Below are 12,892 nucleotides of genomic sequence, written 5' to 3' on the forward strand. Positions count from 1 at the left end.
GGCCCCTTCCACCCCTAAACTTCTGTGAATGAGAAGGCCTACTTGCTTTCATTAGTAGCAAAGGCAAATATGTAACACAAGGCTGCAGGAGTAGCCAAGCTTAGAAATAAAGCATGTGAAACTCCTGAATCCTACCTGCAATGCCCTTGCAAGCCAGACTAGCAGGATCATAAGCTAAACAGAATATTAAATAAAGCCAGTCATAACAAAAAGCCTTTCAACACACACCCATTTAATCTTACTAACACCTTTCAATGCTCACAATTCCAGAGTCAGGCAATCTAACATCAAGCATAATTTACCAGACAGAGGCAACAGTTTCCCTTGAACCACAAGAGGACTCCTAAAACCCATGTAAAGCCTTAACAGATAGTGGATGAGATCCACTCTTGAATGGACACATCTGGGGTTCTGCATGAAAACAGTTAATTGCAATTGGTTAGTGGTCAAATACATAATACAAGTATAGCAGTCTCAATTTCCAGGAAAACTGAGAGCTTTACTTTGCAGCCCAAATATGCAATCAACCCTTCTCCACCTGCATCTAGTGTGTAATGGAATTTGAGACCCACGGGAACCTTTTCATGTGGACATCTGCTCTTCTGTGTCAAGGACAAGGATAGGTTCCCCCTGATGTAGGTTTCCTTGGGGTGGTACAAAAGCTACTCTTGTCTCTAACAACATTCAGACAGTTAAATGCTCTATGCCAGTGGTGGTTTTCAATTTGTGGCTTGTGGACCCCTGGAGGTTTGCAGACCACATCTAAGGCAGGGGTGGGCAAAATGCAGCCCACCAGACCATTCTATCCGGCCCGCGGGGCCCCTAAAAATTAGGAAAATTAATATTTATCTGCCCCTGGCTGCCTGTCATGCAGCCCTCAATGGCTTGCCAAAACTCAGTAAGTGGCCCTCTGCCCAAAATAATGACCCGCCCCTAGTCTAAGGGGTCCTCATAAAATGATATGATCAAAAGTATGTGAATACCCACACTTACAATTCAAAGGGGTCCACACCTCCATTCAGTGCCATCCCTAGGGGAGGGGTGCGTGTGAATCAGGGTGATTGCCTCAGGCCATGCACTTTGGGGGGCCCCCCCGTGGAGCTGGGTGGAGCAGCCACAGTGACTCTGCACCACCACCACCGGCTTGGCATTCAGCTGCTTGCTCTCCACACCCCCCGCCAATGGTGGGGGCAGCTTCTTCAGGTCCAGGGCACACAGGATAAGCGCAGGGGCGGGGGTGAGGCCCTGCATGGGCTGTTTTGCCCCAGGCCCCGCACCCTGCTTGGGTCAGCTCTGCCTCCATTCAAAATTCTTTAGGGGTTCACAAATGAAAAAAGGTCAGAAAAAAAATCACTGCTATATGCAAGTCATCCTCTCTAAAAACAGACTTCCTGAGCAATTGGATTCTGGTAAGTACAGAAATCATGACGTGAAGGAAAGGCAATGCCTGGCCAGAGATACTCACCCAACAGCAGTTTCAAAAGCCTGCAAGAAAGTGAAGGGTGGGCTGGAGTTGGAGAAAAGGGACTTTGACAAACAGGATCCCCAAGTAAAAATCTCTCAAGATGTCTAAGGAAAGAAGGAAGATATCTTCATTTTGTTATTGGCTCCCAAGAATAAAGACTGTATGACAGTCTTAATCTGTCTGCTGAAAAACTGAGCTCATTGTAAGAATGTGTGTGGGGGAAAGTTGATGAAAAGAGGCTGATGAAATGCAAAGTCTTCTCTTCCATGTCACATGAAGGGAACGTTAGAATGGTAAACCACGAGATACTTACACTGCCCAGCTCACAAACTGACAATGGCTTTACTTCCCGAGAGCATTTTAAAAGATCAGACACAACACTTTGTGGAACCTGTCAACTGAGGGGTTGATGCACCTGCAAGAGGCAAGGCACAGCAGAGGCAGAGAACCTGTCCCAGACCAAACTTCTAATATAAGAAAAGGCTTAGTCTGTCCATCTGTGTGCCAGTCTCTGTAATGCTTCTGGCCAACTGAGCATGCAACAGAGGCGGCGGGTGGTGATTGGCTATGCAGCCTGGGCTACACAGGCCCAAGCTTGCACCACTGCTGGTGAAATTGGTGGCAGTGGGGAACACGCCTGGGGCCACCCAAGCAGCAGGGCTTCCCCCCTGCCTCCCTGCCCAAGGGCAAAGGAGGGGATCACAGTGATGGCACCCACTCTGCCACCTGGCCTGGACACCCCTCAGAATAGCCGGCAGGGAGAGGGAAGCAGGCAGACATGGGCTAGGCAGACCTGGAGTGGCAGGGGGGAGGGAGGAGGAGCGGAGCTGGACCTGAAGCGGTGGGGTGGAAGTGGGGAGAGCGGGGCTAGACCCAGAGAGGGATCAAACAAGGAGTGGTTGGGGGGGCCGGACATGGGGCTCCATCCCTACTGCCTCCCCCATCAATCTTGACAGGCAATTTGCTAGTGTAAACATAATGGGCATTTGCACGCATGTGGGGGTCTGCTCCAACAATCCAGTGCATTGGAGCAGACCCGATTAACCAAGTCTGCTGGAGCATGGAAACTGACGCACTCTGGCAGCCTCATGCGTCATGTGCACCAGTGGTGCAGCGCATCTCCGCACTGAGAAAATGTCAGTGGTGCGCTTTGAACTAAAACACATTCGACGTGCTTTATAGTTCAAAGTCCACCACTGCCATTTTCACAGTGTGGAAGTGTGCTGCGCCACTGATGCACATGCTCCCGATGCAGCGCAGGGCACTTTTAATTAGCATGGCTCACTAATTAAGAGCACCTAGCACCACAGTGGGAGTACATGTGAAAGTGCCCAATGTTTAAGGGTAGCAGAAACACCTACCTGTGTTAGTCTAAAGTCAAGTAGAAGGTACCTTATATACTAACCAAAGTGTGCATGTGCATAATTTATGATAGCACAAGCTTTCCTGAACCTCACATCATCAGATTAAAGGCCATCAGACTCAAAAGAGGGTGTGGGCATGGAGTGAGTAAATTAAAATCAACATGCAAGTGCTGCCCTGTCTGTACCAAGTCAGGGATTTGGTCCAAAGCAAGAAGCTGAGCAAAAATGCTGAGTATGGAAGATACAGTTTTTCTAGTGTCTGATTTCCCTGTGAAGGAGAGAAAGACTGAACTCTTTCAGGAGATGAACAAAGCTCCCTTCCCCACCTCCCAGTCCCACTTGTGTTTGTAGAATGAATTTAACATGTTAAAAAGCAGCAACTAGGAACAAAGAAACAAAAGAGGAAGCAAGGTACAGAAGTGTTAGGAGGGTGGTGAGTCAGCAACATGAAAAGGAAGATGCAAGAAGAGCAGACAGTTTGTCTACCAGGAGAGGGAAAACTAGTCAGGAAGTAGCACCGTTTGGAGCATGAACGCATAATCAGCCCCACCACTCTGAGAAAAAGAAGAGAACCCACCCTAAAACACAGTAGTGGCATAGAAGAGGCCAGTTTTTTGTCACTGATGGAATATGGAAGGGGTAGGAGACTACAAGGTTACAGATCTGCAGGCATTTTGCTGACAGCTATTTGCAAGAGCACAGAAAAGGAATGACAGGAGATAGGGCTGTGGAGGTGTGTGTGGGGCGGGGGAGGGGGGGAGATGAAAGGAAGATGAGTGGTATGTGTCAGCAGAAGGGCAAGCAGAGGTGAAAGAGAGCTTCAGTTCAGGTGGATGCTCCCCATCCAGCCAAGTAGTAAAATGCAACCCCATGGCACTGCTAGATGGGAAGCAGAGTAAGCAAACGATGAAAGCAAAGAGAAGATAAAGTCAGCAGGTAGAAAAAAATACTGCAGCAGTGACAAAAGTCAGAAGTCCTTGCTTTCAGCTGTAGGCCAAGTCGATTCAGATAGAGAGTCAAAAAGCCCAAGGTTGAATTGATTACCTTTACAGGTTAGCCTAAGCTGTGTAGTTGGAAAAGATAAACAAGTGAACAGACATTCACTTTTGGTTGCAGAAATTCAGCCACATGCCTGCAGTGGCCCAAGCCAGAAGCCAGGGGAAGGTTAGAGCATGCCTCCCTGATCTACTGAAACAGACAGCTTGGGCCAAGGCTAGCCCATCCACCCTGCAAAAAGCGGGGGGGGGAAAAAGAGGGTTGAGATGAGGTGTAAAGCATCCTGGGATGCTGGGGGGCTACGAGTTAATTTGAATTCAGAGTGGATCTGGGACAGAAGTTCAATAAACCGATTTAACTTAAATCGGTTAAGTCTGATGCTATATCCATCCAGGTTTATCTTAAACTGGTTTCAGCGACTTTGAAAAGTGGTTTATGTGCATTGAACTTCTGTTGTGTTACAGATTTGAACCAGTTTGTGTGTAATTTCTGTCCCTAGCTGTAAAGTCTGGCAGGTCAGGGAAGCCACAGAGCTTTCATTTTAATCCTGATCCTGGTGGCAGGAAAATAAACCCCTTTTGAACAGCTGCCAACTCCAGCATTAGGGTAGAGGAGCAGCTGTAGCAGATACAACCTACAGGCTATAATATAGAGACCCTTAATTGGTCCCCAGACTAAAACTTTCTATAGTCAACATGCATTTGAGTTGTTACAGAAAGCCATGGCTACCGTGCAAGATTATTTACATGTCACATCAGGAATGCCTCATGCCTCCTGAGGCTGGAGGGGCATGGCGACTGCCCGCAGGCACCAGTGGTAAGTGGGGACCGCCCACAGGTGGTTGCAGCAGTGTTGGCAGTGGGGTGGGAGGGTGGCGAGTGCAGACCAGCAGTTGGTGACCACCCACAGATGCTGCCGGTGGTGTCAGCAGCAAGGTGGGTGTGGTAAGCAGCAACCACTCAGCAGGCGTTGCTGGTGGCCCATCTCAGGGGGTGCACGTGCATCTGTGTGCACTCTCTATTCATTGCCAATATGTCACCTCTCTTTTAGATACTCCTACTAAAAGTAAAACGCTTTATTGCAGGCAGGTACGATGCATGAACCTGAATAGTTAGAATGCCAACTCATCTTCAGCATAAATTCAGCTAGTGGCAGGGCAAATATGCATCAGCATCTAATGCTCTGAGACACATATCATGTTTTGAAGTCAAAGCTAAGCCCCTTCCCAAAAGAAGGAAGAAGGGACAGAGGGGCAAAGAGTCCTACCATCAATACACATAAATAGAAAAAAAATCAAGTCTCCCAAATAAAGGGCATGTGACAAACTTCACTTCACAAGTCTATTAGATACAAAAATCATGGACTCAATATAGATATTGGATTTATGATGCATTACAACCTGCCTGACATCCGATTCACCAGGTACCTGCCTGACCTTACCATTTACACACTTTCCTCCACCTCCTTCCTCCCCTCCTCTACCCTTTGTCTTCCTAATTTCCAGCTATTTACTTTTTCACAGACTGGCTCTCTTCTACCTTGGAGAGCTCAACTACAGAAGTCTCCCTTGCTTACCGTAGGCATTATTTCCCCCTTGTTCCCTCCTACCCATTGTTTTACTAATTTCCACCTATTTACATTCTCACTGACCTCCTGTCACACTTTTAGCTTCTTTTGTTCCTTGGAGATCTCAGAACAGCAGTGACTCCCTGTACCTGAAGAAGAGTGCTTGTGCCTGAAAGCTTGCAAAGTACTTTCCCCCCCCCACCCCCAACTACTCAGTTGTCTAATAAAAGATATCACATCTATCCAAAGAACCTTGCCTGATAAGATTATGGTACCACTTCTGGACACTCCCCCTTTCTAAGCTACAGCAGCCTCACTTCAAAACACTTCATGTCTTAGGAGGTTTTCCAGGGAACTGTTTCATAGTAGCTAGGATCAGGAGGGACCTGAACAGATCATCTAGCCTGACCCCCTGGCACAGGCAGGAATGAATGCTGGGTTCACAAGACCCCAGACAGGTGATCATCCAACCTCCTCTTGAATTTGCCCAAGGTAGGGCAAGGACCACTTCCCTGGGAAGCTGGTTCCAGATTTTGGCCACCCTAACTGTAAAATATTGCCTTCTGATCTCTAACCTAAACCTATTCTCCATCAGCTTATGACCATTGTTCCTTGTCACCCCAGGTGGTGCTGGGGAGAAAAGAGCTCTGCCTATTTGCTGTTGATCCCCCCTGATGAGCTTGTAGGCAGCCACCAGGTCCCCCCTCAGCCTCCTCTTACTGAGGCTGAACAGGTTCAGGTCCCTCAGTCTCTCCTCGTAGGGCCTGTCCTGCTGCCCTCTCACCAAGCAGGTGGCCCTCCTCTGAACCCTCTCCAGGCTGGCCACATCCCTTTTGAAGTGCAGTGCCCAGTACTGGACACAGTACTCCAACTGCGGCCTGACCAAAGTCGCATAGAGGGGGAGGATCACCTCTCTGGACTGGCTTGAGATGCATCTTTGGATGCATGACAAGGTATGGCTGGCCTTGCTGGCTGCGGTCTGGCATTGGCGGCTCATGTTCATCTTGGAGTCAGTAATGACCCCAAGATCCCTTTTTGCCTCTGTGCTTTCAAGAAGGGAACTCCCCAGCCTGCATGTATGCTGTGGATTCCTTCTCCCAAGGTGTAGCACCCTGCATTTGTCTACGTTGAACCCCATCTATTCTCATCTGCCCACTTTTGTAGTCTGTCTAAATCTAGTTGCAGCCTCTCTCTCCCTTCAAGTGTGTCCACCTCGCCCCACATCTTAGTGTCATCAGCAAACTTAGACAGCGTGCTTTCCACCCCCTCATCCAAGTTGCTGATGAAGATGTTAAACAGTGCGGGCCCAAGGACTGAGCCCTGGGGTACCCCACTGCTCACATCTCGCTAGGTTGAGTACAACCTGTCCACCACTGATCTCTGGGTGCGCCCCATCAGCCAATTTTTTACCCATCCAACTGTGCAGGCATCAATGCCGCAGTCACTTAACTTATTGATGAGGATGGGGTAAAAGACAGTGTCAAAGGCCTTCTTAAAGTCTAGAAAGACTACGTCCACAGCAACACCATCATCCAAGGATTTAGTTACTTGGTCATAAAAGGCAATCAGGTTGGTCTGGCAGGACCTGCCTTTGGTGAACCCATGCTGATTGCCCCTGAGCATGATCTCCCCTGCAGGCCCCCCACAGATATGCTCCTTGATGATCCTCTCCAAGAGCTTCCTGAGCACTGAGGTGAGACTTACAGGCCTATAATTACTTGGGTCTTCCTTCCTCCTCTTCTTGAAAATAGGGACCACATTAGCCAGTTTCCAATCCCCCGGCACCTGGCCAGATGACCACTAATGCTCATACAGCCGGGCAAGGGCTCCACAATGACCCTTGCCAGCTCCCTCAACACCCTTGGGTGGAGGGCATCTGGACCTGCAGATTTAAAAATGTCTAGCCCTTCCAGAAGATCCCTAACTACATTTGCACTGACTGAAGACTTGATAGAGCTATCCCCAAGATTGTCCCTACCTCTGGTAGGTGGGATATCCCAGTCCCTGTTCAGGAAAACAGAGGCAAAGAAACTGTTAAAAATATCAGCTTTCTTGTCTGGCGTGGCCACCAGATTACCGTTTGTGTCTTGCAGGGGCCCTACATTGCCTGGTGACCTCTTCTTGCTTCCAATGTACTTGAAAAAGAATTTTTTGTTGTCCTTAATCCTGGACGCTAGCCTGAGTTCCATCTCTGACTTGGCCTTCCTAATAGCCCTCCTACACTCCCGGGCTGAGGAGGAGTACTCCTCCTTGGTGATAGCTCCTCCCTTCCACTGGTTGTACGCCTCCCTTTTAGTCCTCAGGCATTGCTGAATGCCCTTGCTGAGCCAAGGGGGTTTCTGAGCACACTTACCCACCTTGCTTCTCTCAGGGACCGTTATCCTTTGGGCCTGGAGGATCACCCCCTTAAGGTATGACCATCCCTCATGGATTCCCATCACCTCTACCTTCTGGGCCCTCAGTGCCTCCTCCACTAGTCTCCTAAGCTCATTGGAGCAGTAGCTGTTGTAACAGTAGCTTAGTAAAAGGGAGAATCTACATAAAGCAGTGTTTCTGCCTCCTCCCACAGGTACCTGTTAAACTGTTTATCACTGCAAGTTAAGGCAGAGGATTTGTGCATATATTCATAGTTTCTCAAATGATTTTGGTTGCTCCAACAGGAAACAACTAATTATTTTCTTTGGTGCAGCACAAAAGCCTTAAACTTCAGCCAACATGCACTCACACTTACTTATTTTTCGATTATACCCTCTCAAAGGCTACCAAGCAGGCTTGTTAACTGTTATTGTAATTTAAATGCCACGAATCCAATTTAAATGAAAAGGGTTCTCTTTTTAAAAAGTCCTTTTTCAAATGAAATCTGAATTAAAAAAAAAAGATATGTTAAAGGCCCAAATTTCTTATCTCACAAAACATTTTGAATAAAAAAAAAATGTATCCAAGAGCCTTTATCAAAATCTTTGCATTACTATCTGTGTGCTTTTCTTAAGTGCAAATGGAAAAGTAGATTAAAAACAACTATATTCAAATCAGCAGTTTAAACATGAGCCCTGGATATCAACAAGTACCTCAAAATATCTCAGCTACACAAAATGCAATCACGTATTTAAGTGGGAAAGAAAACCAAAGCTTGTTAGCCTCTGCAAGCTACTGGAACCATTTCATCCCTTACCTGGCAGTCTTTAACAATCCTTTTGGAGCAACCACCAACAGAAAAGTTGCAAAAGTTTGTATTCTCTATACAGCCTTCAACAAATAACACAGTCAAGGCATACCGTAAACTCAGTAGATACTAACTAAGCAGACTGGCTTGAAAGCAAAGCTGACTAAACCAGGTAGGTGCAGCCATAAGTAATCTATTACGTACAAAAAGCCCTTATCCATACCCTCTCTCATCCAGGCTTTTTTCTTCACTCTGAGTAAGAGGTATCCTCTCACAAATTCCCCAGCAAATGATGCAAGATTAAATGATTAATGAACACGGCCATACATAAAAATCTCAATTTCCCCCAACAATTTATGGAACAACTAAGTGTACGCATTGCTACAAAGTCATCTGGGAAATGTAGTGCTAAAAAAAGTCCTAGACAGGATTCATTGTTTTAATTTTCATAGGAAGATAGAGGCTTTATACAATATGGAAGATTTAAAATATCTTCCATATGGTTTACAGCATGGCAATGTAGAAGCCGCTTTTTGTCGTTTCTTTTTGGGGGGGCTAGAAGGGGAGGGCTTGCATTGTTTAAAATCTTTGTAAAAGATGTGGTGTGTACAAATATTTAATTTTAAAGGTACCCATGTTTCAGCATTATGATATATATTTTTTTTAATTTGCTCTAGCATGGATTAGAAAGTTCCAGCTGAAAGCCTGAAAATAACCCAGCAGTGTAACTGAACCACTATATTTTAAATTGAACTAAGATATCTAAATTGAACTAAATGGAATTTTACTCCATGTAAACAGTTTAAAAACCTCTTTCTAAGGATGAGCTTTGTAAAGTGCTTCTGGAATAGACCAATTATGTTTCTAGTGTGTATAAAATGTGTTAGTGAAGAGCCAGATTACCCTCAGAGAACTAGCCAACATTGAAAAGAGCTCCAGATTCCTACAACAGTACATCCTACCAGTAAGTGACTGGTGTTCATGTGTAGAAGTGAGAAAGGTAGGACTCTCTATGAGAGTTGTAAAGAAAATAGTTGAACATGAAATGCATGGGTCCAAGGATTTATGGCTAAATGTAAGAGTTATGAAAACATTCAGGTCTCCTGGAATTGAAGAGCACCACAAACCTGATTTGTTCCCCTTTGTCTAGCTACCCCCTCCCCTCCCCAGCTACCTTGTAAACTCTACCAAATTCTGTTTATCAACAGTTTAAGAAAACTGCATGCTTACCAAATGGCTAAAATGTTTGAAGGAGCTACAGAAAAGAATAGGAGAATTTTCAACTCCAGTACAAACAAGTCTAGATAACTGTTACAGCAACAAGAAGAAGTTTGGTACTTACCCAATACCACAATATACAGCAGCACTGAAAATAGTGATCAAAAACTCCCACAGGTTTATAATAGTATAATGGGATGCTTCGATATCCTCTGGAGAACCTAGACCTTTGTGGACTACAAACATTACAAATGCAGCACGTAGGTGAATTCATCCCACACATCTTGCTCTTTGGTAGTGGGGGGGAAAAAAAAGCAGGAAGAAAAATCTCCCACAACTCCTTTGCTTTTACGAAGTCTCCGTGACAATCTTCTAGATTAACACATGCCTTCAGCCATTGATGCTGCCAGATTTTAGGCTGCAAGCTGCAGCGCATTCATGTATGAGCAATGCAGTAACTCCCAGCTTTCTATCAGTCTTGAAACAAATAGATGTGCTAAATTTTGGAGCTAACGAAGGAGGAAACCACAACCGGTGACTTCCTCATTCTTACCAGCTGCTCACACAGTTTAAATAAAGGTTAGCACTATTTTTCAGGAGGAAAAAAAAAAAAAGAACATCCAGTCATCCCAGGCAATTGTAATGATGAATCACTCACAAGTTTTCCCAGTTCCCAACAGCAAGATAAACTGGGGGGAGCATTCACACACAGTTGCTTCTGCCGGCGGAGTTCATTGCACACATCAGGGACTGCTTGTATCCATCTCCCTCACATGCTCTGCACCTCTCTCACCCCCTCTTTTTCCTGCAGGTTTCTTCTCTTAACCTTCCCCAACTATTGCAGGGTCTGTGCATCTCTCAAGTCCCACTCCTCTGCTAGGGTCTGTGCGTTGCCTCATTCCTCTCCTGCCTCCTTGTCATTTCCCTCCTCACTTCCTACTTTCCCCCTCTTTTTATCTTGGAAAGAAATCATTCAGAGAATTAGCATTTTAAACCATATTGGAATGTGCTAGCAGGATATTATTATTCCGGGATGTGTTAATAGCTGTCATCAGATGGTTCTTTGAGCTACAGACAGTTAGAGCAAGCGATGCCATTGCTTACAGACTGCTAAGCGGATGCCTCTCAACCAAAAAAAAAAAAATCAAGCAATGAAGCTGATGGCCTCAAATGGTCCTTCACATCTTGGTACTGGTCAGAGGCTACATTCAAAAGCTGTATTAAATCTGAGCATCAACGTGACCAAATGGCTTCACAAGTCCAGCTGCCCACCATTTCAGTTTAACCCCAGCGGAAAACAAGAATTTTGATTCCTCTGCACTGACAATGGTTTCCCACCATCTCCAGGAAAAAGCCCCAATATTTGCTGGCAAGTTAACCCTTCATGGATGCAAAAGATGACAAAAGCAAGTTCTGAGTCCTCATTATTTAGGATGCTTTCCTACAGCCGTTACCTGAATCTGGTGGAACTGGGAAAGAGAAAAGAAGTATTAGCGACACACAGGGGGTGCACATGCACCTGCTGGAAATGCCAGCCACGAAACCAGAAGTGCTGGCAGAAGTGCACTTCCGGTTTCACCACTGGCGATTTTGGGCTCTGCGATTGGCTGCTGGTTGACCCCCCAGTTGGTGATCTGGTGCCCCCCCTCAGACTTGGGAGGCACCAGTCATGCAAAGAAGACATGGGGGACACAATACTAGAGGAGCCTTTACATGAGGATCACATGCCCTAATGTCTCATGAAACCCTGTCCTGCCAGCCTCAGTGCATGAGAACAGGGAATGCTTATATATTTCTGCCTCTAGCCAGAGCCACATATAAGATGGGAAAGCTCTGCTGCTCTATAGCATGAATTTAAATGAAGTAAGAATTACACCACCCCACCACATCTCTGCTGAGTCCACTGAGCTAAGTTTGTCATTGGTGTAAAGAAAGAGGTTTACAAGCAAAGGATTGCTCTTTATTTCTATACATTACAGAAACCAGTTAGAACAGGGGTGCATCCTGAAATTTAGGGGTGGGTATATGGGACAGGGCAGTGGGCCGAATCCAGCTGCAGGCACAATATGGATCAAGGCCTGATCTGGTACACACTAAACTGGGCCTGTGGACCAACCTCACACATCCAACCTGTAGGACCAAAAGATTGGGCATCATCGAGTTAAAATCTGCTCCCTGTGAGCAATAAGCAAGTAGTAGTTTAATCACTACAATTTTCCTCAAGACACATTTTTGTTTCTACCTACAGTCAACTGTAGAGGACATGCATTTAAAGAGATATAATGTCTTTCCTTGTTTAGCACTTTGATCCTTTACTGGCCTCAAATTCTTTCTGTAATCTAGTTCCACAGCTCCAACAAAATGTCCTTATTCCCCAAGCACAGAACTCGGGAAGCATGCACCAGGCATCAGGCTCTTTGGCTAGGGACAGACATTACACATAGTGATCAGAAACTGGTTTAAACCTGTAACAAAACAGATGTTCAGTGAACATAGACCGGTTTGAAACTGGCTGAAACCAGTTTGAGATAAACCTGGTTGAGTGTAGTATCAGACTTAACTGACTTGGGTCAAACCAGTTTATGAAATGTCTGTCCCAGACCCCTTGCTGGGTTAAGATAAATCAGACTCCCCCAGCATCCCAGCATTCTCTCTGGGCTGGGTAGATCTCTCTGCTCCAGGGCACAGCTGGCCCCTCCCCTCTGCTCCATGGCTGCACCTCCAGCAGAGACTTGCAGGAACAGCAATGTCTGCCTGGTTTCCCCCTGCTTTCCCCCTACCCTCCCCGCTAAGCAGGGATCCCCCGTCCCCACTATGCATTACACAGACACCTCAGCATTAGCTAGCAGACCACATGCTGGCAACCATCCATACTGTGGCAGACAGCAGTGTGGGCTTAAGGCTGTTTGGAGCTAATCAAAGCCCAGCTGGTAATGTCCCTCCATTTCTTCTTTAAGAAGATTTTGAGCTAATGAGACAGGCTGTTTGTTTTCTGATGTGGTGATAAATGCTGATAACAGAGCTGATAAATGTTCTGTTATCATTCGGGGGAGGGGAGAGACACCCCTCCCTAATCCTGCCAGGGCCTGGCCACACACCCCCACCCTCAGCTCAGCACTG

The 12,892-nt window shown here is 46.2% G+C and overlaps 1 protein-coding gene across 5 annotated transcripts in view; it reads right to left on the minus strand.

Moving 5' to 3' along the window:
* Positions 1-12,892, minus strand: part of LOC102576492 (palmitoyltransferase ZDHHC11) — a 65,304-nt gene that overhangs the window by 44,530 nt on the left and 7,882 nt on the right. Inside the window, exon 1 of one of the 5 annotated variants that reach the window (XM_059728534.1) lies at positions 9,897-10,280. The exons of 1 other annotated variant lie outside the window; for it this stretch is intronic. In XM_059728534.1, the coding sequence (XP_059584517.1) occupies positions 9,897-10,208 (312 nt within the window). In that variant the 5' untranslated portion in view covers positions 10,209-10,280. Of the gene's footprint in view, positions 1-9,896; positions 10,286-12,892 lie in introns of those variants that run through there. 3 more of the 5 variants (XM_019485461.2, XM_059728533.1, XM_059728536.1) reach the window with 3 other exon arrangements.

Source organism: Alligator mississippiensis, chromosome 5 (genome assembly GCF_030867095.1).
Source record: "Alligator mississippiensis isolate rAllMis1 chromosome 5, rAllMis1, whole genome shotgun sequence".
NCBI classification, from domain to species: Eukaryota; Metazoa; Chordata; order Crocodylia; family Alligatoridae; genus Alligator; species Alligator mississippiensis.